This window comes from Pipistrellus hanaki, assembly GCF_964339955.1.
Source record: "Pipistrellus hanaki genome assembly, chromosome: 13".
NCBI classification, from domain to species: Eukaryota; Metazoa; Chordata; class Mammalia; order Chiroptera; family Vespertilionidae; genus Pipistrellus; species Pipistrellus hanaki.
In genome coordinates this window covers 56678529-56705138 of record NC_140515.1, presented here as the reverse complement: position 1 = coordinate 56705138, position 26610 = coordinate 56678529, and the positions used below count along the sequence as shown (strand labels likewise).

General features: G+C 47.1%; 1 protein-coding gene across 2 annotated transcripts in view; it reads right to left on the bottom strand.

Moving 5' to 3' along the window:
• Nucleotides 1–1516: 1516 nt before the first annotated feature.
• CNTN6 (contactin 6) overlaps nucleotides 1517–26610 on the bottom strand; it is a 156782-nt gene continuing 131688 nt past the window's right edge. For both annotated transcript variants that reach the window (XM_084902268.1, XM_084902269.1), the window contains 11 exons: nucleotides 18737–18912; nucleotides 18265–18382; nucleotides 17280–17438; nucleotides 17029–17178; nucleotides 15849–15919; nucleotides 13383–13617; nucleotides 12938–13053; nucleotides 10789–10975; nucleotides 4000–4112; nucleotides 2635–2803; nucleotides 1517–1789 (listed from right to left, as the gene is read on the bottom strand). In XM_084902268.1, coding sequence (XP_084758394.1) covers nucleotides 1689–1789; nucleotides 2635–2803; nucleotides 4000–4112; nucleotides 10789–10975; nucleotides 12938–13053; nucleotides 13383–13617; nucleotides 15849–15919; nucleotides 17029–17178; nucleotides 17280–17438; nucleotides 18265–18382; nucleotides 18737–18912 — 1595 coding nt within the window. In that variant the 3' untranslated portion in view covers nucleotides 1517–1688. The remainder of the gene's footprint in view (nucleotides 1790–2634; nucleotides 2804–3999; nucleotides 4113–10788; nucleotides 10976–12937; nucleotides 13054–13382; nucleotides 13618–15848; nucleotides 15920–17028; nucleotides 17179–17279; nucleotides 17439–18264; nucleotides 18383–18736; nucleotides 18913–26610) is intronic.

Here is a 26610-nt window from a genome sequence, read left to right as displayed (position 1 = left end):
GTGCTCGAGCAATTATGAATGAAAGCCACCTGAAAATGTAGAAGAGTGAGAGATGAGACTGGACTCTATTTGGAGCTTTTGGACTCCTACACACAAAGGACTCTATTTAATTCACCTGATCAATAGAAACAAAAATCTTAGACAAGTTAGCCCCCACTCTCTGGTTTGGGGGGGACACAAACCTGGTCTCTCCCCAAGTTGAGGAAACATTGAGACCGTGAGCCTTTGCTGGCTCTTCGGATCCGCAAGGATGTCTTGGGCAGGCAGTTGGTCACAGAAGTGTACCCCAATATCTGTGTCCCCTATTCATTTTGCTCCATCGGCTGTCATGGTGTGCACAGAAGGCTGGTCAGTCTGTACTGTGTGGCTCACGGCTCGGGCAGGACAAGGTCACAGCTCTGAAAAGTCACTGTCCATCTGCTGCTGACAATGCCTGTACTATGAACAGCTCTGAAATAGTTACAAATAAAAACGAGAAAATCCAATTGTGAGGATTGTGAGAATTGATGGTTGTGAGGAGAGTTGGCGTATTCTCAGCATGATGAAGAGTTCACACCATGTTACCAAGGCAACACTACCGGGACCCGGTCTCACCCCTCGCTCCCAGGACATAACACCTGCTAGGCTGGGAGGCAGGACCTTCCTCCAGGCAGTCCCGGAAGGAAGCGAATGTCCTCACAGATGGCCCGGCCCACTTGTGACCTGTCCTCCTCCATGCTGTTCAACCCTGAGAACTGGACCCCGGACAGAAACAGGTGTCCAGCAAGGAGTCAACCCAAAACCTCTTTCTCAGCCTTGGACAGTGTGTGGAGTATTTTTGGAGCTGGAGAGAACATTGGCTAATAAATAACCAGACCAAAATGTCAAAAACCTGATTAAATAAATAATGCCGTTCCTATACTTATTTCTTGTACAAAACTAAGGCCACATCCATTGCTAACAACTCATAATGATTCCCTAAAATCTGTTCATGCAACCTTTTCCCTGGCAGAACACAGAATTGTTTGAAAAATTAAACTTTGCTACGAGGAATGGCTTACTGTATTCCAGGGTTGGTAGAATATTTTAGGTGGGTGTCTACTTCCCTTTTCTTTTTCTTTGCCATAAGGCCCTGCTTCTGCCACGATTAATACCGAACCTCCTGAAAACTATTGGGAAGATCATGTATATGGACTTCTTATTGCGTCCAACTATTTCTTGTCTCCCCTTGATTCAGAGATCGAAGCACATCTCCCTGGAATGCGTACATTTCAAATCATCCCAATCATATTCACATCATCTTATTTTCTTTCTAAGTAGGGTGAAAACTTTGAATACGGAAATTGCCAAGAGCAAGTAAAAAATGTACATTTTAGCTCTGAGAGCTGCAATCTATTTCCTATTTATCATCCTCATCAGGAGGACTTATTTATACTCTGCCTAGAAGTCATTTAAAAGCCACTGCAGTTAGAAGTCCCCAGATTAATTTGGCACCTCCTGAACATGTATAATCATGTGAAAAACTTTAAAATTCAAAAGAGTTTAAATTGCTTTATTACTGTACCATAGATATTTACAAGCTCTTAATAATATACTTTTTTTTTTCTTTCCAAACAAGTCGGTATTAAGAATGTATCTGGGGATGGGGCCAGAGAGGGTATTTACAGAATGATTTGCCTTTAGAAGCCTCTCGAGATTTATGGATCCATTCACCGTTCAAGTGGCTTAAGAGCGAAACAGTAAAAAATCATTATCACAGACAGGAAGTGGATGCCGGGTTCTGAAATGGGGACTCCTCTGGAACTCAGACCTGCAGAAAACAAAAAGAAAACACGATCTGCTGAGAATAAGTAACATTACTTGTTAGCTTCATTCTTCCTGACCCAAATGCATAATATAGTTTATCTCCTAATAGTGTATTTTAGAGCAAACACGTGTTTCTCTTACATCATGTTTTACTGTGGGAAGATCCCTACCCTCTGTCCCAAGACGTCTGTTTTCAATGCAAAAATGAACAAATGAAAATGCCCTAATTGGTCAACTCTGACCCCAGCGAAAGGTGAGGATTGGCCAACGTATGGTGGCAGATACAGCTGCAGGCGGACGGGTGAGTGATTCTTCCACAGCAGGAAGAATGCATCAGTGTTCCAAGCCCTATCTGCCTCGTGTTACCTGCTGAGTACACTGTACTGAGAGGGTCTGTGGCTCAGCTTGGCATAAATGCGGTGATGGATTGGTGATGTCTGCCACAGGCATAGGAAAAGCTGAATTCTGCACATATTTCATATTCTTCCCGCTCGGAAGCCTGCACACCTCCACACACAGGTGTTGTGATTTCTGTCCAATAGGAAGAATCATGCATGATGACCCACAGTTGTGGGTTTTTTTTGTTTGTTTGTTTGTTTGTTTGTTTGAGATTTGAACGAGGAAACACAATACTGGTGTGTGATACAAACATGTTGCAAATCGGAGGGATTATTTAAAGAAAAATGGACTCATTACCTCTTGCTCACAAATTAAAATGGAAACACAGACCTTTTATTTTTTTTTTTCACCCAACATTTAAACAAGAACCGGAATGGTTTGCAGAGCCCAGATGTTATGCTGCAGCTGGAATCAAAGTCTACGACAGCAGTCGATGTGGACGCTACTCACTGGACATTTTTGGAATCCTGATTTCCTCGCTGCTGCTTCCGTCCCCACCATCGCTGACTGTCCTTATCTCAATCAGGTAGTCCTCTTCGAAGGGGACCAGCAGCTCAGCCGATGTGTTGTTTGTCTCCAAAATGTGGGTTTTACTCTGTCGGTTTTGCCTGTACAGAATCTGAATAAAATGGTGGCTCAAGTTAAAGGGACATGTTTCTTTTCTGAGGTCCTAACACTCCTAAGGAACACAAAGACACATCATTATAAATAAATGCTGGCCCTGGCATTTGGCCCATGCTCAGTTGATTGGAGCATCATCTTGATACAACTAGGTTGTGGGTTCAATCCCTGGTCAGGGCACATACAAGAACCAACCAATAAATGCATAGATAAGTGGATTAAAAATTAATGTTCATCTCTCTCTCTCGCTCTCTCTTTTACAATCAATCAATAATTTAAAATTTTTAAATTCTGTATTCCTTGGATGGAAGTGCCCAATCTATGCCCTTTTTTGGAAAATGTAGTGTTAAGAAAAAGATTTGCTGTTTTGTCCAATGCTTCTGAAATGAGAGTAGATTTATCTCTATTAATTAAATAGCTCCAGGCTATCATCTTTGAAGCCTGCTGTGAGAAGCCACTGGTTAGCGGGGCCCCATTTCAGATTTCTGAGTAGATGCGTTTGCCAGAGGACATCTCATTAGCTCAGATGGAAGGGATATGCTCTGGGTATCTGACTGGACTCTTGTTTGACTCTTCTAATATTGGTAAATGGTCACATCCTACTGCAGCCTCAGTTCTAGAAATTCTACTGCAATAATATTCTTAGACCTCGCTCTCATCTCACTCACATTTACTACCCACATAAACCCTCCTTGTTTAATGGTAAGGAGAATCACTTAAAGAAAATTTTTGCAAACTATAGAGTTTTGTTTCTTCATGCTCCAGGACACATTATGGACCTCAGTATACAGCTTTTTCTTTTTCATATATATGAAAATAATAAATATATGTATATATTATTTCAGAGAGAGGAAGGGAAAGGGATCAAGAGATAGAAACATCAATGATGAGAGAGTATCACCACTTGGCTGCCTTCTGTACGCCCCCTACTGGGCAGAGTGCACAACCCAGGCATGTGCTCTGACCAAGAATTGAACCACAACCTCCTGGTTCATGGGTCAATGCTCAGCCACTGAGCCACACCGGCTGGGCAGGACATAAAACTTTCAGTGAAGAAGTTCACAACAACAATTCTCAGTATCTTCAACACCTATTTTAGGAAGATTCCTCAGTTTCCATATGCATGAAATGTGTTTCCTATTTGGTTCTTTAGTAACTTAGCTGTCATACTTAAAGGGAAAACCAAATAGTCACCTTGTAGCCCAGCACCTCAGACTCATTTTCCATGGTTTTCACGTGCTCCCAGTTCAGGCATAATTTGGAATTAGTCAGCTTCCACGCAATGTTAGCTGGGGGTTGGCTCGGAGCTTTAAAAAGATAACCAAAGATCTCGATGAATATTCATTAGCTTGTGGTTACTCCATGACACATCAACATGAAAGGGACAGGAACTGCTGGATGATGAGCATGGCAGAAGCTAAAATATTCTCAAGTTCATTTGAAATAACATATTCTAATTAGAGTAAGCAAATCCATTCAAATTCTGGTCAATTGGGAATGACTGTGACAAACTTATGAATTAATAATGACTTGCCCCATGTCCAAGTATCAATTTATTAGTCATTGCTGTGGAGTTTGTTTGCTCCGCCACATCTGACTGGATTGGGGAGAGGAATCTCCCTTACCTAGTGTCGCATTTGGCTGTCACTCAGTGCGCATGTCAAACAAATTCAGGTTGTAAACCTTTTACACGTATCAACACAGAGGGTTCCTCCTTAGTCATCTTTAGCTCTTTAATCTTGTACCAGGACGCTTTGTAACGATCAAGTTAAGGTTTTTTAAGCAAAATTTAGCAATACGTTGGGAAGGATGCAGGATCGCTCTTAGAACGCAGGGGAGGATGGGGAAGAGCCTGGGGTGGTAAGAGGAATACCAGAAGGCCAGGCAGTGCCCCTCAGCGTCTCATTGTGTGCTGTGGGCGCAGGATCACCCTCTGTCATCCTCAGGGTTCCTGCAGAAGTCGCAGTGCCCATCACCCCCGAGGTTGGAAACCTCCTCTGGTCAGATGCAGTCCCGGCTAGAATTCTTGGGACAAAGCTGACTGCCAAGGTAGACTGGCCACTATCTGTCTTAGCCCAGTGCCCGGGCTCAGAGGGAGAAAGGTGGATGAAATGTAATACACAGAGAAAGGAAAGTCATTACAAGCCAGATGATCATCCCTGAGGTGTCTGTCAGCGTGCAGCCCGTGGTGTCTGCTTCCCTGGGATCGCTGTTTTCTGGGAGAAGGCGTGGGAAGTAGGGGGGGCGGGGAGCACAGGTTTGGAATCGGCCTTCTGAAGTAATGGATTGGGTCCACCGGTAAATGTTACATGCTAGAGCCGGTGTCCAGGTTGGGAAGCCACATGGTGAAGAGCCTGAGGCGGAGGACAGCTTGAGTCCTCCCAGTGTCCTGCCCCCTGATGGCAGGCCAGTGTTCTCCATGACAACACTCTGCTGCTCAGAGCTGGGAGGCCACATGATGATTCTCAAGATTTAAAAAGCTGGTGAGACTAAAAATAGCTCAGCTGGGAGGCAGCGGCAGAGATAAAGCCGCCCAGCAGGCTGGTTTTGGCATCTGACTTCAATGTGTGAGGCTGAAAGAGTGGGATAGTTAACTCATCATGACACGGGTGGAAGTGGAGACGATCTCTTTTGGAGTTTTGACTCAACCGCTGTTTAACTTTGGATGTGTCCCTGAGGGGTGGTGGGGTGGCCGACATTGTGTTACATGTCCCCCTGCCTCTTCACGCCCACTGGGGTCCCCCTCCCCCCCCCCGTGTTCACCAGCCACTTGGCACGTACATCACAGGGGACCTGCAGAGAGAGGTTTGCCCTGTGCTGCAACATGGCTGCGTCCATATTTTATTAGAGTTTATCACCCTGACTTGCAGTTATTCTTGCTGATGTGCTTTGTTATCTTACTGAGAGCTTGTGTGCTGTTCAAATGCACCACCAACCCCAGCACATGTCCTGGATGTCGCATAAAGGACTTGCCGGGTCCTGTGTGACTCAGGTCACATTAATCATGTCTGGGCTGTGGGCAGATCCACAGTGACACAGCGTGGCTGGTCCACTCCTCATGCCATCCTGCAATCAAGGCTAATTGCCACGGCCACACCTACAGCCGTCCACGTGGATTCACAAGACGGTCCGGCCCGGGGCATTCCTGGACAACAGAAGCCCGGTCACCACCGAGGGCTGAGGGCTCTGCCTGTTGTCAGCTCTGTGCCTGCTGCTCAGCATGCTTATTTCCGAAGGACACAGTCTCAGTGATAATCATCTTGTGAATATCCTCCCTCAATTTACCCCAGCGTGCTTTCTCTAATCCTTTCTGGGCTCTAAAGGAGATAGCATAAGAATTCTCTCCAGCTATCACAGAGAATGTCTAGTTTACTCCGGTGACATTTCTTTTATCTGTTCTTCAAAACAGCACTATCATTAACAGCATCGTGCAATCAATACAGAGGGAAGATAAATCCCTCCTTCCACGTCACAGTGATGGATTCTGAGGGTTTCATCTGCTCTGTGCCTGGGGTTGGTGTGGTGGTTTGTTAAGATAAAACTCTTTTCAATGCTGTGAATCTGCTGGGCCGGCCCAGGCTGGGACAGAGCTGACTGCCACCAGCTCCAGCGGGACTTGGGGTAACCCTGAGTCAGCCCTGGTGTCTGTGCCCAGCAGAGCAGAGCAGGGCATCCGTGCACGTAGAGTGAGGACAGTTCTATGGGGAGTGAGCTCTTGGGCCGAGAGGCAGTGGCCTGGATGGCTCAGACTGCCGTCTGGGAGGGAGGAAAAGCTGTGCTTTGCAGCCAGACAGACCTGAGTTTGTCTTCAGTTTCTGCCAAGAAGCCTGGTTCTCACAGCTTTGGAATGGGACTCTAATCCTCTAGTTGATAAACGTTTCGCCTACATGACATAAAAGCCAGACCATTCCTCGTGTGGCTAGTGGTACTCTTAAGCAGCCCAGTATCTGTGCATTCTCTGTGCTGAGAGAGGCAGTGTTATGACATAATCAGTTTTTCAATTGAGTTCAAAGTGGTTCATTCCTAATAATACAATTTCTAAGTTTGCAAATGATGTACTTCTTAAATATAATTAGAGTACATTCAAGACTCCCTCCTAATAGTAGTACTCCTGCTTGAGTTCTGCATGTGCTTTCTGAGAGGCGGATAAAGAGGTCCATCTCAGCCCAGTGGGCATGGCTCAGTGGTTGAGAGTCAACCTATGAACCAGGAGGTCACAGTTCGATTCCTGGTCAGAGCACATGCCCAGGTTGTGGACTTGGTCCTCAGTAGGGTGTGTGCAGGAGGCTGCTGATGAACAATTATCTCTCATCATTGATGTTTCTACCCCTCTATCTCCTATGAGCTATACATAACTGATTAAACTGAATTGCAAAAATCTATGATGAAGCTGAAATTTCTATTATCTTGACAAACCAACCATGGTCATGTGGATGACATGAAAGCCGTGTTGTGGATGTCCACATGTGTTGGTCTACAGTAATCTCAACAAACAAGCACTTCTCTAATTTTTAAAAAAATATATATTTGCAGGCAATTTCCACAGAGTAAGTCATTTTCTGTTAATCAAATGACAGAGCAAGTGGCTCTGGCCCTCCACAGCCCATCGATTTTCCTGTAGATGGCATTTACATTCAACTGCGGTTCACACTGCGAACTCGATTCAAAAAACAACCTCTTATGTTACAGTTCTAAGTAACAGCATGGGGTTGACTTCTGGGGAAGAGAGAGAGAGAGAACATGAGTGCAAGATGAAATAAAAGCTTAATGCTCCCTTTATGGCTAAATGTGGGTTGATTGCATATTTCCAACCCGAAGAATCCGGTTCAGAGTGGTCAGTCCAGGTCAGGGGCCAGATGGAATGGTCATTTGCAAACGCGTTCTGCCTCTGGGCCTGCACTCCTCTTTCGGGTGGGAGCGGTGCTTTTTGCTTTTGCTTTTCCCCTGGGAGTTGACAGAAGTATTTTTTCTCTCTTCAGCTGTAAATCTAAATTCCATTGAAGTGATGTCTGTGTGGATCACAATGTATTTTCAGAGCCCCTCAGTGGTTTTTGGAAAGACCTCATTTTCACTGGGTTATTACACTGGCTGTTACATCACCGATATTTGCTTAAAGAGCCAGCTGTCCTCATTGCCAGCAGCAATGCAAACAGAAGCTGGTGTGTTCCCTCTGTGTTGGGCCCTTTATTCACCAGCTCCCGTCTTTATGTCACATGAAAATACATGGCCTTCCCCAGGCAGCCCTCTACCCTAGGGACTTCTCAGCCTCTTACCTTTCTTCATGGTGCTTCTCATAAATTCATGGGCTATTTCATGGCCTCGTTTTGTTTGTTTGTTTGTTTGTTTTTTTCTTCTTGGCTCCTCACTTAAAGAGAACTTGCTGGGAGGTAGGAAATCACCTGTCTTCATCTCCATTAGGCACTGCACTGAACCCTGTGCCTGGCTCGTGAGAGGTGCTGTTTCCTTGGATGATTGATGGAATCATCCTAGTCCCCCCCCGCCCCCCCAAAGTCTCTGTCTTCTGTTTAGCCCAATCAGAAGGGGCAGAGGTTTCGGTAAATGTGAGTGGACATACGTATGATGGATGATCACATATCTGATTGAGAACCTAGTCAGTGACTGTATACCGTATGGATGTGTGAAGAAGACAGGATTTGGGCTGTCACCACTGTTCAGAGGTAACTTTGATGACGTCTCAAGGACATGGAAAAGTTTGATGCAGGGACAGCACTTGGAATCAGAGCTATCATCAATGTCTCATTAAAGCCATTTCTCATTTCTACCTTGGATGTCCTTGAAGGAAGTGTCTGAACCACTGTTTGTGAAGAGAAGGAAAGGTAAAGGTAGCGATGCCTTCCTCCTTTAGGAAATGCCATGAGAGCAAAATCACCTCCAAAAAAAGCAAAGGCACCGTGTTCCCGTGCCCTGTGCCTCCCGGCCTGGCACCCTCCAGGGTCCAGTGGGCACATACTGTCCTTCAGTGCTCAGGGAAAACTCTAGGAAAGCATAGTCACCTCTGTTCCTCAGATGAGAAGATGGGTTCTGAGCTATCAACATATCTGACTTTCAACAAATAATTAGGTCATGGCTGAGCCAAGATTCCCAACCTTCTTTCCCTCTGAAGCCCTCTTCCAGCTCTGTCCAGCACAATCTCACAGTAAGCCAGTGCTGTGGGCACCAAGGAAAATGTGCCTGCATTGAAGGGGAAGCTGTGGGAGACCTCTGGTGAGAGGAGAAGACATGTGAGTGTTCAGAGGCATGGCAGGGGCACTAGGATGAGAGACTACTTGAATTCAGACATCAGAATGTGAAACTCGAGATCAGCATGCCTGCTGCTCCAGGGCTGAGGAGCAAAGGGCTGGGCAGGAAGTCTAGAGGGATCATGGATGATTTTGTATGTGTTTCTCTTAATCTTTGTCTCCACAGTAGAGGAGACAATGAAATGTTGGGATGAGAAGGGGGTACAGGTTCCATTTTAGGAAGGAAAATGTGAGGGTAGTTTGAGGTGTGGACTGAAGATGAGGGAGAGTGGAGGGAAAGAGACTATTGGAATGCTTAGAGGTGAGGATTGCAAACCCTCACTTTGTCCGTGGGGTGGAGACTTTCAGAGAACCTATGTTCATAGCAGGTCAGACGCCACAACACCATCTTCCCAAGCACCTGTTTTCTCAGAATTAGGAGCTGAAATACCAAGCACCTTGATTGATTTAATAATTCAATGAGATGATGTAGAAAATTAACACAGGGTCTTGGGCCCAGAGGTGCTCAATATTTTGTAACTTTCATGGAAAGAATAAGGGACCCAAAACATGTCCATAACCTGAGTCCCGGAGCCCATGGCCATGTGACTCTGACCCCCAGAGCCCAACACTGTGTTACTCTAAGTTCAGGAAATTTGTAACTCTTTTTCATCAGAACTCAGAGACTAAAGAATGCGTTGCAAAAATCCTGTTAAAAAATAATTTATGTTCACCAAATGATAAGGAATATAAGACATTATGCAGTCATGAAAAGAGAATTGCAAATTACATATTGCAATTCTCCCTCAGTCATATCTGATCAGACCTTTCCCTAGCTGTTGCTATGCCTCATGTTATGGAAATCCAGATCCATATGTAGCAGGCCCTGTTTCTCTGACAGATAGTGGCTGATGATTAAGGGGAACATAAAGAAGCAGAGGAGTTAATTCTTGGATCTCAGGGGCTTCCAGGTCAATGAGGGATAAGATGTCCTAGAAGGAAAGACCTAGATGGTCTGACAGTGCAGGGTCCACTGGAGCACTCTGGGACTCAACTGATAAAACAAGAGCAGATGACAGGAGGCACTAATGAAAGTATGTCCCACACAGTCCTATTTCTTCTCCCTCTCACTCCTGCACAAAACCCTATGACGGTTTTTGAGGGGACAGTTCCACTCCATCCTCATTGAGCAAGGGAGGGTGTTGAGACCTCTTGAGATGGGAGGTCCAGTATTGGGCTCAGGCTGGGAGGGGGCGTCACAGTCCATGTCCTTCAGCACTGCACCATCTGCATTTCATCTACATCAGGGGTGGGGAACTTCTGGCCCTTGGGCCATATAAGGCCTGTGAAATCATGTGGTCTGGCCCTGCCAAGGCATTGGGGGTGAGTTAATGAAATGTTTGACCAAATATAGCAGACTAAGTTTTAAGTTGACAATTTTGTATGGCCCACAAATCATGTTATAAATATGCAAATGGCCCTTGTTAGAAAAAAGATCCCTTACCCCTGATCTACATACTTAGAATAGTTCCTCTTTGGAATTCCAAAAATATCAAAATGGTTTATTTTGATTGTTACCAGAAAGTTTCAACAATTATCCAGATTTAACAGACAAGCCAATCACCAATCAACCAAACAAAGCAATCAGTGAAGGCTGTGGGGGAGGCGAAGAGGGGAGGCTGAAGGAAGGCATGCGGTTCCATTCACAGCTGATGCTGCTGCCTGGAGGGTGAGGGATACTTACGAGACTTCTTGGTCGTGACGTTGACTGGGGGGCTTGAGGGCCCCGTCCCACCTGTGTTGTAAGCTCTGACGGAGGCAAAGTAGACGGTGTTGGCCTTCAGCCCCATGATGATCTTGGTTGTGACATTTCCATGGACTCTGACCTTACCAATCATGGGTTCCCTGGAGTTGTCAGTCCAGTATAAGACCTGGAAACAGAGGGAGGGGTCATGGTTTTCCGGCAACCCAGCAGGTGGAAGACAGGAGCATAAATGGCAGGGTAATATCTCATTAAATGGGTTATACAACAACAGCAAAATACAGTCTACTCTTTATAGGGAACAACAACAACAAAAAAAAAATACAAACTCAGAGTGGGAAAGAGAGAACTTGTGGGCTTTTGTTTTTTTTTTAGATTGACAAAATAAAGTATTTCATGAGATACCTAAAGATGATCAACTTGGACCGGCCATTGGGCTCAGTGGCTGAGCTGTGTCAACCGATGAACAAGAACAATTCCTGGTCAGGGCACATGCCTGGGCTGTAGGCTTGATCTCCAGTAGGGGACAGGCAGGAGGCAGCCAATCAATGAATTTTTTTTCTCATTATTGATGTTTCTATCTCTCTATCTAACCCTTCCTCTCTAAAATCAATAAAAATATATATTTTTAAAAAACAACTCCTACCCTCTTTAAAAAAAAAAAAAAAAAAAAAAAAAAAAGGTTACCAGCTTGGATAAAGGATAAATAGTAGGTCAGACGCAAACAGGATTCATACCATGGATCAGAGACTTCTGGTATGATGCTTTGCTGTCCACATTTCCTCTGGAGTTCTTCGAATAACAGGTTAATTAATAATTCAGCTAATACTGAGCCTTTTCTATGCATTAGCACAGCTTCAGGCATGTTGAAAAAGACAACAGAGAATCAGGCGTGGAACCTGCCTTGGGCCCTTACCATCTAGTTAAGAGGTTAAAATATAGAAGCTGTCCCTTGAAACACGTGTGCACACTGGAACAGCTGGTAGCTCAATTGCTGTCTCTTCCTTTTCAACCAGACTAAGCTCTGAACAAAGGAAATTCATCCTCAAATGCCACTGATAGTGTGAAAATGCAGTTGAAGTACCCACAGTGCCTGTGCCATTATTCAAAGCGAGGAGGCATTTTGGGGGAACACCCTGTGTGCGTGAAAAGAGAGCGGAGGACTGTTTCCAGGGAGTGGTGCCGGAATCAGTGTCCTGAGGACTCGAAGGAAGACCATGTGGGGCATGATGAGAGGATCCCAGAGAAGGGAGACGAGGATGAGCCCAGGGAGGGGAAGGGGGCTGGGCTCCTGTGAGGCACTCCGGCATGGAGCGGTGAGACACCTGTCCCGGGAGTGCACCTTTGTATTTGGACCAGAGGCTTCCTTCGTGTGCAAAGAAATAACAAAGAAGAGTGCAGCGTGAGGCACAGGGAAGGAGGTTTAGAATTGCACTTTTCTTCCAACTCCAAAGAAACCTGTGTCGCTGAGGAATAGGGCTGGCTTCTCTGGAGAAATGAACCTTCACACAAAAGTGATCGGCCTCACTCTCCATAGACAATAGTTGTAACTGAAGGAAATCTAGGATTTTTCTTCTTATTTCACTGTCTTCACCAAGATGACCTTTTTTTCTTTATTCTTTTTAAAAAATTTTTATTGGAAGGGAAAAGAAGAGAGTGATAGAAAGAACCATGATAAGAATCATGGATCAGCTGCCTCCTGCACGGCCCCCGCTGGGGATCAAGCCCGTTATCCAGGCATGTGCCCTCACCAGGAATCAAACCATGATCTTCTGTTTCATAAGTAATATGCTCAACCATTGAGCCATACCGGCAAGGCAAAGTGACCTTTTGTTCAAGTCGTGTTTTGGCTCAGAACGGACATCCCCTTGAAATCCTTCTAAGGTTTAAGATGGGAAGGAAGGATTAGAGCTTCCCTCTCCCTGGGAACCCACAGGCCTGCAGGAGAAATAACCAGTGAGGTCACCTTGGATCGCCTTTTAATCGCTACCCTTGACTGATGTGCTTGATGGAGAGGTCATGGCCCGGGCACCACCGCCCCTAACGCTTCGGACATCCACTGCTGTTACTGAGCAGCAGACTGGCCTGGGAGCCGGGAGTGCACACAGGAGAGGGGACCTCAGTGGCTCACCTCATAGCCCAGCACACGGCCCGTGATTCTGTTCCAGGCGATGGCCGTCCACGAAACCTCCATCTCAGAAGCAGAGAAACTTTGGGCAGAGGTTCCCCGTGGGGCCAGCTGAGGCTCTGCCATCCGGAGGAAGACACAGCATCATTAGTCGAGTGGCTCTTTGGAACAGGGACATGAAATACACCCATTGCCTGGCCTGTGTGGCTCAGTGGTTGAGCATCGACCTATGAACCAGGAGGTCATGGTTCAATTCCCAGTCAAAGCACATGCTGGGTTTCCGGCTGATACCCCAGTGTGGGGCGTGCAGGAGGCGGCCCATCAATGATTCTCTCTCATCATTGATGTTTCACTCTCCCCCCCTCCCTCTCTAACAACCAATAAAAACATATTAAAAACAAATATCCCCGGAGCCTCAGAGGACCACCCAGGGCTGAGCACCACTTACCGTCCTCCCCGGAGTAGATGATGGACACGGTGCTCAGGGCCCCTTCCCCCTCGCTGTTGTACACGCCCACTTTGACCTCGAAGGGAGAGAGCGGGGTGACGCTTGCGTTTCTGTACACGAATCTCGACGCCTCCACGGATGGGACTCGCTCCTTGGTCCAGGTGGCCGAGCCCACGGGCCGCAGCATGACCATGTAGCCGAACTCCCCGCCGCTCTGCAGCTCCTCTGGGATGGGCTTGGGCAGAAGTGACCACCACTGAGTGTCTGCAGTCAGTGTATGGAGCTCTTACCACGTTCACCAAACACAGACATTCACCCTGGCTCATGAAGCAGTGAAAACCAGACTGCTGCAATTGGGAATGCCCGCTGGGGAAATGGTTCCAATGAAAGACGCTCATGCTCATGGGAGGAGACTCAACAAGGGAGCCGCACCGCTGGCTGCGTGCCTATAATCTCTTTTTATTGATTTCACAGCGAAAGGGAGAGGGAGAGAGAGAGAAACTTCAATGATGAGAGAGACTCATGGATTGGCTGCCTCCTGCGTGTCCCACACTGGGGATCGAGCCTGCAACCCCGGCTGTGCCCTGACTGGGAATTGAACCATGACCTCCTGGTCCACAGGTCAACGTTCAACCACTGAGCCACTCCGGCCAGGTTTATAGTCATGTTTTATATGAGACATTCCCCACCAGCAGCTCATATCTGCATGTATTAGGAAGTATAAATGAGGGTGAGACATGAATAAAGATATTGTTTAAAAAGTAATTAGTGGTTACCACATAGACAAGTTAGAGAGCATGTCTAGGTTATTGGAAGCAAAGCAAAAAGCACGAACCCCACATTATTTGGCTCCGGAGGAAACGGGGGAAGGGGTAATTCATTTCAGGGGATTGTACCTCCATGTTCCTTCATGAGCAGCAGTCTGGGGTAACCAGCCAAGCTGTCATCAGGAACGCAATGGGGGGTTCTGGTTGAATTCATAGTGAATTTGAAAATCCAGAGGTTATGACTTCCCCCCAGCAGCAGGGACTTAGGCCTGACAAGGTCTCTCTCTCTCTCTCTCTTTCTCTCTCCCCCAAAGTTCTTTTTCAGCCACAGCTCAGACTTGGCATGAGGTGCCATCCCTGCCCCAGCACCCAGACCTTTTGAAAATTCACATCAGGATGTTTGTACCCCCGCTGTTTGAACCAAGTTGGTGTTCTTCAAACGGAGTCACTCCATGCCTTCCTTCTACCGCTCAGACCAATACATGTGTCTCCTCCTAAATGCACACATTCCTTAGAGGCCTGGGCGCCAGCAGGGATGGGCTCGGTGATGCCGGGATGAATGTAAGTGAGGAGCTGCATTCATGAATCCATGAATGGAGCTCCTGCAAGAGTCTGCATATCCGATATCCCGAGAAAAACACACCCAGGAAATGACTTTCATTTTCACCGCAAACTTCTTCTGCAAAGGGCCACGTAGTAAATATTTTAAGCATCAGGGGCCATATGGTCCCTCCCAGCAGTGTGAAAACAGTCATCTGTGACAGGATGAGAATGGGTACGGTGGTGGGAATTCGTTTATGAAAACAGGGAGCAAGCGGATCCGGCCTGTATGCCTTGGTTTGTGGAATCTTGCATTTAAAGGGAAAGAACATAGCCGGGCTGGCGTGGCTTAGTGGTTGAGCATCGACCTATGAACCAGGAGGTCACTGTTATTTCCCGGTCAGGGCACCAGGCTAGGGTTGCAAACTTGATCCCCATTGTGGAGCATGCAGGAGGCAGCAGATCAGTGTGTCTCCCTCATCATGGATGTTTCTCTCCCTCTCCCTCTCCCTCTCCCTCTTCCTCTCCCTCTCCCTCTCCTTCTCCCTCTCCCTCTGCCTCTTCCTCTGCCTCTCCCTCTCCTTCTCCTTCTCCCTCTCCCTTTTCCTCTTCCTTTCCCTCACCTCCCTTTCCCTCACTTTCTCCCTCTCCTTCTCCCTCTCCCTCTCCCTCTCTAATATCAATAAAATTATATTTTTAAAAAAGCCAGAGTGAATTGTAATCAGTGCAAAAGGAGCCTATACATGCATACTTAAGAAGAATGCCATACAAGCTACTCTGCCAGCTGAGCTTCCATCGAACTGTGTGTGTGGGGGGGGGGGGGGCGGGGGGGCAGGCTGGAGGATTGAAAGCGAGGAGGAACTGCTGCTGCCTGAGCCTCACTCACAGCCGGAACGGTGAAGAGTCACGTCCAGCATCTGACGCTGATGGGCACGCTGCTGGCCCCACCACGCCCATTTCCTTGCATTTGGAAGAGAACTTGCTCGCTTAGTCACACCCTCCCCCTTCAGCAGGACCGAGGTGTCTCCAGCCCCTCACTCCATCAGAAGCCTTTGCTGCGGAGTGTTTAGTGTTTGTATGGGCCCAGCTTGTTTCCGGCGTTCTTCCTGGCCAGCTACATCGTTTTCCTTCAAGATAACTCAGCTGGACAGGAAATTACCTCCCAGGTGACTACCAGTTCCGACCGGCTTCCTCCTCCTCCCTGGATGTTGGTTGGAGCCACGATGGGGACTGAAAGCAAGGAGAGAGACGTGGGCATGGTTAAGGAAGCGCGTCTACCTCCGGGGAGTGGGCATAAGGGCCTCACCCTCAGGCCCTCCCAGGGCAGCTGAGAGGGAGCCCCGCATCCTTAATGAATCCAAACGATGTTTACTCAGACCCTAGCTTCCGAGGGGACAGCCTGGTGTCGGAGACACGAGCACCCCGGCTCCAGGATTAATTAACAGGCGAGTAACATCATGTATCTGACATTATTATGCATCATCCGCTAATTGGCAAGACGATGTTCCGTTCGGATGGGGAGAGTGACACGGTGATTTACTGCCTGATTATGCAGCTGTGCCGGGAACACGTTCCCAGCCAGATATTAATTAGGCCCCTTTCTTCTGCATAAACACGCAAAAGGCGTTTTTCTGTTTGGTCGACATCAGGATGTTTGAACGTTGAAAAATAAATTCCTAAAGGAATTTAGAATGAAAGGAATTGCTGTTTTCTAACCCCGTGTGTGAGTCACAAGTCGCCAGGTACAGAACAGACCGAGGCTGCCTCGAACTTGTCGCCCCCAAATGCCGCCAATAACAGTGGTGAGTGTGTGAGCATTCCAGTGCGTAACCAGAATGGAGTTTGACTCTGGCATGCAGAAATGATTTAAAAATCCTTTTCCCTGAAGCACCAAAAATCTGCGAGGATGCATAAAGGCTGGACAAGCTTCTCTTGCGACCAGCAGAAACCCATCTGCATCTACGACTGTGCAGATTCTCTGCGGGGTCTGAAAGTATCGGACACGAGAGCGCAGCTTCAAAAAACTCTTCTGACCTGCCTGCCACACCATCCTCATCTCCCATTGGGCACACGCACCCTCGGGGAGAAAATGCATGTTCTGTGCCTGTGACCCTGGGGCGAGGCCGGCTCTCTGTCTCTGGCTGTGGCCGGATGCTGCACGGTGTGCTGTGTGTTCTGTATGAACTGTACCCGCAAGAGTAAGGTGGCCAGACTTCCTGCTTTTGGCGGGACAGTCCCAATTTTTTTTACGAAAAATCGGGACTGTCCTGCCAAAAGCAGGATGTCTGGTCACCCTACGCAAGGGCCTCCCAGGGCTTGGGAAGCCATTGGTTTCTTACTGGAGGCCTTGGTCCTAAGCAGTTCGGATGCTCTGCTCGGCTCTCCAATCCCGATGCTGTTCCCAGCGAGGACACGGAACTCGTACTCCACCCAGGGAATCAGGCCTACCACGGTCGCATTGTACGTCTGACCGTTGAGAATCTCTGGCACTAAAACGAAGGGGACACTGGGTAAACACATCCATCCATCGATCCATCAAACAACACACCATTGGCTTTGCCCGATTATCCAAAACACGGAGAGCACTTACCCGTGGAGACAGCCTGCCAGCCCACAGAAAACGGCGTCCGCGCCTGGACCGTGAAGATCTGGATGGGGCTGTTATTGTCCGAGCCAGGCCGCCAGCTGAGCTGGGACGTGGTGCTGGACACGTGTTCCACCTTCACCTCCTCGGGGGGACCTGGGGGACCTTCAAACACAGGTGTAACTGTGACCTTATTGGAAATGATGACATGAGCCCATTTGGGATAAGGCATCGTGTCTTTTTTTTTTTTCCTGTTATACTTACAAAAGATGGAACCTAATATATTTTAGCACATTAGATAAAGCCCTATTAATTCCGCTTACACACTGGGAGATTAGCTTGAAATGCTTCCTTTGAAGATTAGGAAATGCCAGCCAGGGGGTGGGGAACATCATTCCATAAGAAGCTCATCTCAAATGGTGAGAGCCTCTGGGGCTGCTCCTCTCAAAAGCTCCCTCAGGTGAAGGCAGCTGTCGGGGAGAAGGTGGGAACTCAGGCTTGGGCCCCACTTTGCCAGACGGTTTAGTATAGACAGAGGGCCTGCCGAGTCCAAGTGGCTGACCGTGCGGGCGAGTCTGACCATCCCTTAGGGACAGCTAAAACCTACTCAATACAACCTCCAGTGTCATACCACCCAGGCCCTGGGGTCTTGGGGTTTAGAAATATTTTCATCCAGTTGGTGTGGCTCAGTAGTTGAGCACTGACCTAGGAACCAGGAGGTCACGGTTCCATTCCTGGTCAGGCACATGCCCAAGGCATGTGCTCAATCCCCAGTAGGGGGCGTGTAGGAGGCACCTGATCAATGATTCTCTCATCATTGATGTTTCTATCTCCCCCTCTCCCTTCCTCTCTGAAATTAATAAAAATATATTTTCAAAATCTTTCCTATGTATCTCGCTTCTTTATCATGCTGTGGCTAATCAAGGACTTGCCACTTACGGATGAACCTTTCTCGCTGTGACTAGACAACGTGCTCACGTACGTCACGCACCTCTGACGATGATCTCCGCCATTGCCAGCAAGCTCTCTAGGGCTGTCGTGACCGCGCAGAGATACCTCCCTGAGTGACTTAACTGGATATTCCTTATCATCAGGTCTCCCACAGAGCCCTGCAGGCAGAAAGGGAAGAGGGGGCGAGAACATAAATAGGCCCAGCAGGTCCTAAGATTTCACAGCTGCATCAACATCCAGGACACGGCCGCAGTGAAATTGGGAGATACGCTAGTATCACCCATTTCTCTTCTGATCCCTGTGACTGTGTCCTTTCTCATAATTGTCTCTAGAATGCAAGTGAGTCCGTGAAAGACATAAAACAAAACAAAACACACACAGACAGATGCAGCCTCACAAAGAGACAGTGATTACCGCGCCAATAAGTACTGGGAGAGTCACAACAAAAGGCGTTAATTCACGGGAAAGGCTTGAGTCAATTTATTAAGCACTTAGGACTGTCAGCAACTTACTCCTCCAATCCTTTCGAAATGAGCTGCATCCTTTCTTAAGTCTATGATGTGTCCATTGAAAGACCACACAAATGCGACCTCCAGGGAGGGGTCATGGGACACCTGGCAGGTCAGGACGATGCTCTCGCCCACCGTGACGTCCATCGGGGCAGGTGGCTCCGTGATAACGGTCCGCTCTGTGGAGAGAGAACGCTGTTCCCGTCAAAGGTCCTCAGGAGCTGGCGCGTGCCTGTGAGACATCCTCTGAGTGGCTCTGCGATTGTTTGAAATCTTACATATGCAACTCGCAGTCTGCTCTTTTCAAGATGAAAAATTTCACCCCCTTTTTAATGTCTTTGCATTAACCAGGTTAGCTTACTTAGTAATCGTGTAATACAATTGAATACACAGTTTTTTGTTTGTTCTTCGAAATATATTTTTATGGATTTCAGAGAGGAAGGGAGAGGGAGAGAGAAATATTAAGGGGAGAGAATCATTGATCGGCCACCTCCTGCATGTCCCACACTGGGGATAAAGTCACAACCTGGGCATGTGCCCTGACCGGGAATGGAAAGGTGACCTCCTGGTTCCTAGGTCGATGCTCAGGAAACTGCCTAGGGAACAGGAGGGAGAGCGGGTCTTAGCAGCAGAAAGACAATCTTTGATGCAACAAATTTGGACCTAAGTTGGTGGCTGTCTACCTTTCTGATAGGTATCTGGAAGTTCCTTATCCTATTTTCTCAACTTCTCTGTGTTTGTAATTTTCAGTAGCAACAAAAGAAAGTCAGAAAGAAAATGATGGGGGGAGGGGGGAGCAAATATTTATTATTCAGAATAGAGAGACACCTTTTCCATTCAGCTTTTATTTTATTTTATTTTAAAAAATATATTTTATTGATTTTTTTACAGAGAGGAAAGGAGAGGGATAGAGAGTTAGAAACATCTATGAGAGAGAAACATTGATCAGCTGCCTCCTGCATGCCTCCTACTGGGGATGTGCCCACAACCAAGGTACATGCCTTTGACCGGAATCGAACCTGGGGCCTTTCAGTCTGCAGGTCAACACTCTATCCACTGAGCCAAACCGGTTTTGGCCCATTCAGCTTTTAAAGTGATGAGGACGGCCCAGTGGTTGAGTATCCACCCAGGAACCATTCCCAGTAAGGGCACATGCCCAGTTTGTGGGCTCAATCCCCAGTAGGGGGCGTGCAGTAAGCAGCAAATAGATGATGTTTCTCTTTGATTCATGTTTCTATCTCACCCTCTCCCATCCTTTCTCTCTAAAATAAACAAACAAATAAATAAAGTAATGAGGATTGATCACTCTTAGAAGATTATCCAAAATACGAATGGTGACATTCATGAAGAGTTCATAAAGTGACAGAATTTTAATAGTTATTATTTTCCACCTATTTCTGTACGATAAAAATCACATAAAAGTGACTTGATCTAACAATCCTATTCTCAAGAAGAATAAGGGAAGGTTTCATAAAATAGACGCCACCTTCCAAGAACAGCTTTACTGTTTACTCAGATCCGCGCCGTTAATAGAGTCTGGTGTGTCCAGAGCACCCCAGGAGACATGCAAACTAATTATTTCAAAATTTCTGTCAGGATTGTTTAGCCTGATTTCTTTAAACATAGGTGAGCTTGTGCCTATACTAATGGCCAAACACAGTTGAGCACACATCAGGATCCTCAGATTTTCAGAAGCAGGGGATGCCAATCCAGCGTGTAATTGGTCTTTCCTGGCCATGCAGAACATGCTATTTTTGTTTGTTTCTTTTGTACCTACAGCTCAGTTGAAACCTCCATCTGTGAGTGACAATCTTTCGGTGTCACTGTTCAGAATAATGACGGCTCAGGTGTCTCTGAAGTCATCAACTCCCCTCAAAAGATGGAGAAATGCAGAAGAAAAATCACCGCACCTTTCTCCCTCGTTTCAGACCTGTGGTTCCGCCTTCATTTGTCTCTGACATTGTAGGAAATGTTGCTAAGATACCAATAGAAAGGCAACGAGTGTATAAATAGCACTTCAGACAGGTGACAACATTCCCCAATCTCTTCTCTCATGAGTTAACTTGTGAAGACTAGAAACACATCCTTTTAGAATTTGGTCCCCTTCCTAATTCTTCAGATCTCAAATTGTCCTACCTATAAAAATGTTAACCCTTCACACACTCTCAATTTCTTCCATTTAGTATATATTTCACTCTGGGATAATATTCCTTCTAAACCTATGAACAGCATTAGCATTTTAGTGTATATTTGGAAGTGACAGATTTTCTTAGGGTTGGGGTGTGTGTATGTGTGTGTGTGTGTGTGTGTGTGTGTGTGTGAAAGCATTTTTATTTTGTCTTCCACTGGGAGGATACTTTTGCTGGGAATAGAATTGTCAATGGTATTGTTTTTCAACTCTTTGAAAAGGCCATTCCACTGTCTTCTGGACTCCTTTATTGTTGCTGCTACTTCCACTTTCAGACTTAATTGTTGTCCTTTTGAAGATAATGTGTCTTTGTATCAGAATGAATTGTCTTTCCTTTGGTTTTACTACTATGTGCTTATTCAAACTTCCCTGTGTATGTATCCTCAGTGGGGCTTACACAGTTTCCGGAGTAGGATGCCTGCTGTCATTTTCAGTTTATTTTTTAATTATGGCAAATGTTGCTTCCCGTAGTGCTGATGCCTTGCTTTCTCTCCTGCATCTCCGCACCTGGAGGAACTGCCATTTCACCTGTGTCAGATCCAATCACCACGTCTCACACATTCCTTAGGGTCTATTATCGCTCCATGTTGTGGTCTGGATATTATCTAGACACAATCCTCCCATTTAGTGGTCTTCTTGTCCGCTGTGTCTAATCTTTCATGAAATCACTCTATTTTCTTAATTTCACCTTTTGCATTATTCGTTTCTGGAACTTCAAATTGATTTGTAATAGATGGCATTTCTTTTTTCCTCTTCCTCCTCTTCCTTTTTCCCACTAATCCTCACCTGAGGATTTTTTTCCACTGATTTTCAGAGAGTGGAAGGGAAGAAGGAAGGGGGGAAGAGAGACAGAAGCATTGATATGAGAGGGAGTTATTGATTGGTTGTCTTTCACACTCAACCAGATGGAGGCTGGGCTTAGAACCTGCAAACCGGGTACATGCCCTTGATCAGGAATTGAACATGAGAACCCTGAAAGCATAGACCGATGCTCTAACCACTGAAAGGAACCAGCCAGGGTTCATTTCTCTCCTTAAATTCTTCATCATCTCATCTATTTTTTGACCTTATTCATCACAATTGTTTTGAAACCCTTCTCTGATAACATCTATATTTCTATCAGCTGTTGCTGCTGTCAGATTTCTCTCTGGTCCCACCATTTATTCCTGCTCCAGCTACTCCAGGTAACATTTTATTGAACGCCGGGCCCGTGAGTCAGAATGCAAACATATTTATTTTGCTACATTTTCCAAGTAGATTGACTTTTTTGAAGGGGCAGCTGAGAAAGAGCTGAATCTAGTGGGGCACTGATTTCAGTGGACTCTGATAGGCAGTCCTGGTAGGTCCTAGCCGGTTTGTTCTATTTTTATTGCCAGAACACAGCCCTCCAGGTGCCTCCGTTCACCGTTGAGTAGTCAGCAGGCTTCGTCCTATTGGCTTGTTCCAAGCCCCAATGCTTATCTTCCTTGCGCTGCTTGACAACCAGCACTTCTGCTTAGGTGTTTCCTGTTCCTATTGGTTTGCTGGTATTTCTGACTCATACAACTTAGAAACTGCCGGACGGTGGATGAGCAAATCACTGGGAGCTGGGGCTCCCCACCTGTGCTTTTCTTTTCTCCTGAGCGCAGTCCCACCTGCTGCCAACACCGTGGTGATGCTCATGGTTCCTTCATTCTTTTGTTTGTATTGATTACAGAAACATGTTAGCAGCATTGGTGGCTGATCACTGATGGGATGTTGTTGTGATAAAGATGCTTCCGCTGTCGGGAGGGAAGTTTCCCCCTCGTTAATGTTTAAGGACAGACTGTGTGCGGGGCCAGGAAAATCTAGGCCATGGATTAGTGGGGGGTTGGGGAACAGCTTGCACGGATAATTGAAGCAGCTGGGAGAGGACACCAGGGTGACGTGGGTCAGAGGCAAAGATTCATTCTGGAACCTACCTCAGCCCCGGGGTGCTGGCTGCTGGTCCTTCACTCTTCAGGAAGGAAACTGGGGACGTGGGGGAGGGAGGAACAGTTATCCTAAGGATCTGATGAGCCCAAAAATAAAGGCCTAAAGATGGCGGCCTTAAGAATTTTCCAAGGAACTATCCTGATTCCAACATCGTAGCGTGAAGCCCAATAGGTCAAGAAACCCCTACACTGTTCAGACTTTTTATGGGATTTTAGCACCCCAACTATTCACGTGAGCAAACAGCTAAGGTTCACAAAGTGTCTTTGTGCCTCCCTTAATAAAAATAGGGATTAAAAAAAAGAAGAAGAAAGCATGTGGGACAACAGAGACTGCTAGAAACATAAAGTACAAAAGAAAAACTATCAGCAATATTTTCTGAGAAAGAAACAGAACCGCAAGAAATTATATAAAGAGACAGTGGGAAAATAAGAGAACACTGAAATTAAAAAAAAATAGCAAAAGTGAAATTAAAATGTCTGGAAGCTAGAGTTCAGAAAACCACCCAGAAGGCAGAGGAGGAAGCTATAAAATGTACACAGGAAAGAGAAACACCTCTCTCTGTGTGTCATCTGTCTATAACCTATATTGTATAGGTATCCAAATACATGAAATACAATAAATTACACACACAGATACATAGCTATGCACAGACGTAATCTAGAGTGAAATTTCGGAAATCTCACTTTTAAATAGTGTATCTCAGAAACAGAAATGGAGCCCATGGTTAAGGTATTCGGGAAGAGAGTCCAGGACCAAGAAAGATGTGACCCCGGGTGACAGAGCACCAAGCAGACTTGCCGTGGGGCCCCTCAGCCTGTCACTGGAGCAGGAGAACAGACTGTGCAGGGGGACCCAGCAGCGGTGCACACTGTGGGCCAGGAGCCCGGATGGCCCGGCTTCCAAGCTGAGTGACAGCTGCAAACGCCTGAAGACTAATGACCCAGCCTGGAGTTCTATCTCCACTAACCGGCCAGCACCAGTAAGCATGGCACACAGACGTGCGCTGACTTGAAGACTCTCAATGTGCAACTCCCTCAAACTCCCCCTCAGAAATCCATGGGAAGGTGCATTCCTCCAAACGGAGTGTTTACATCCAGAAAGAGAAGCCTGGTGTGTGGGCCACGGGCTCCCCCGCCCCAGGAGGGCAGGTTGGTATGGAGGGGACACAGTGAGATCGATCTGAGGAGAGGGTTCATGTTAAGTCCATAGAAAACTAAGCCAACAAACTAAACAGGAAAATGACTCGCAGAGGAAAGCAAACACAGGACACTGGAGCAAAGACTGAAATAAACTGCATGGAGAAGGCAAACAGGCGAGCGAATTGGTACGTAGATGGAGACGCAGACTCGGTCCCTCTAGCCAGCGCGCCCCAGAGAGGTCGCTGATCTTTATTTAATACACTTCTCCTCTTTGTACAGAGACTCGCATGAGGCCAGGATGTGCTGTATCCCTCAGCCACGTTTTAGATCAGTGGTAGGCAAACTCTAGAGTCAACAGAGCAGCAAACCACAGCTCGCAAGCCGCAGTTTGCCGAGCACTGTGCTAGATCAACTTCTCGGCTTTTCCCAGGTTAGACCCACCTGCAGCGCCTGGTACCACTCCACCTCAAAGCCAAGCAGAATACAGTTCAATGACAAGGTCATCCTGCTCAGTACTCTGCAGTTTACCCACTCACTCTCTTCTTCAGGGTTTCAGAGATTTAGAACACACATTCAAAGACCAAAACCAGCAGAGGGGTTTGGCTCGGTGGATGGAGGCCCTGTTGGCCTGCAGACTGAAAGGTCCCGGGTTCGATTTCGGTCATGGGCACATGCCTGGGTTGTGGGGGCTGAGTGGGAGGCAGTCGATCAATGATTCTCTATCACTGTTCCTATCTATCTCCCTCTTCCTTCTGCTTTGAAATCTATCTATCTATCTATCTATCTATCTATCTATCTATAAAGAACAAGAACCCCAGAGAAATTTCAAAGAAACAAACGAAGAACCTGGCGAGAGAAGGCAATTGTTCAAAACACAAGGCGTCTGAGTGAGAAAACACGCTTCGGGATCCTGCGAGGGAACATGACACCGTTCCGCGAGCCGTCATGTGACATGTCACGCACATCCCCCGTGTTAACCAACCATCAAAACAGGCCTGGCATCTGAGAAGACTGGGGATCCGCTAATGAAGCCGACACGCCAGCTCCTCATTCCTAAGCTGCTCGCACACAATAGGCGATGGCTGTTTGCAGCATCCCACTTTAGATTTCTGATAAAGAGAAAGCGTCGGCTCAGACAGGCTGTCACAACACCCGGGCTGAAGGATCCTCTGGTTCGGCAGCAAATGGAATGAGGAGACTCTTTTGTCCCCGGTGCAGGCACAGTAGGCAAAGGACGCTTGCTTCTGAGTGTGCGTGGGGGTGAGGGGAGACGAAATGAGATAATAAAAGCCAGAAGAGGAGACCCCAGGCCAGTTGCACTCCTGGGATGCCTTCCCCTCCCCCTGTCCCACTCCTCTTCGGGCCTGGAAGAACCTGCCACCTGCCTCCCGAGTTTTCAGGGTCCAGACTGAGAACCAGACTCACGTCTGAGGGTCTTTTCCTAGGAATGACCCACATTCCTCCGAGACAGCCCCGGAGGATAGAGAGCCATCTTCCCTGTAGAACCGGGATCTCGCCGGCCGGCGTGGCTCAGTGGTTGAGCATCTACCTATGAACCAGGAGGTCACTGGTTTGATTCCCGGTCAGGGCACAGGCCTGGGTTTTGGCTCCATTCCCAGTGGGAGGCGGGCAGGAGGCAGCTGACCAATGATGTTTCTCTCATCATTGATGATTCTATCCCTCTCTCTGAAATCAATAGAAATATGTATTTTATAAAATAGAAACAGCGAGGGGTGCAGGCTCCAGAGGGGACTGCGGACAGGGGCACGTGACCTTCCGCAGGGGACTAAGTGAGCAGCTGGCTAAAATTGTTTATTTTTAAGTGTTTTTTTTTGTTGTTGTTATTGTTTTGTTTTTAATCTAAGTATAGTTGGTCCACAATCTTAAATTGGTTATATTCATTTCAGGTGTACCTCACAATGATTTGATGTCTTTATGCCTCACAATATGGTTGCCCCTGAGTCTAGCAGTCACCCATCTATTTTTAGTAAAACTAGGAAGCGGAGAGCTGGTATTCCATGTCGAGTAGGCACTGCCGGACGGTGTATGAAATCCGAGGAGGAGAAACCCCTGAGAGAGGGCTGGGTGGGGTAGTGGGTGGAGAATCCAGCCTTTTCAGGCCAATGACTTCAGAGCTGGGAGACTTCTCTGGAAGTTGTTTCCATCCATAGGTTGGCGGGTGAATCCTTGGCATTTCCGGGAAGTTGTTTTTGTGATGGACTCGAAGCCGCTCCTCCTTGGGGCTGGACCTCACCCTCCGGCCCTTAAGCCGCACGTGCCACCCGCCTGGGAGTTCCTCTCCATAAGAGAGACCCACGTTAGCGCCAGGCTCACGCTGCCGCCCAGCGTGGACAGCCGGCCCAGCGGGCGTCAGAAGGACTCTAGCACGAAGAATAAACAACTAAACGAACAGCAATAAACTTAATTCGCACATTAGATATGCTTTTCCGAGTCCCGACGTCTCCGTTGAAAATAACGCTGAGGCAATGAGGCCTATAATTGAACATCCCCGACTTCTCCGGCGGGGGAAGGAAAACAAATGCCGCCTGCGAACGAGGCCGTTCCACAGCCTGCTGTGCCTCCGCCTTTAATAATTC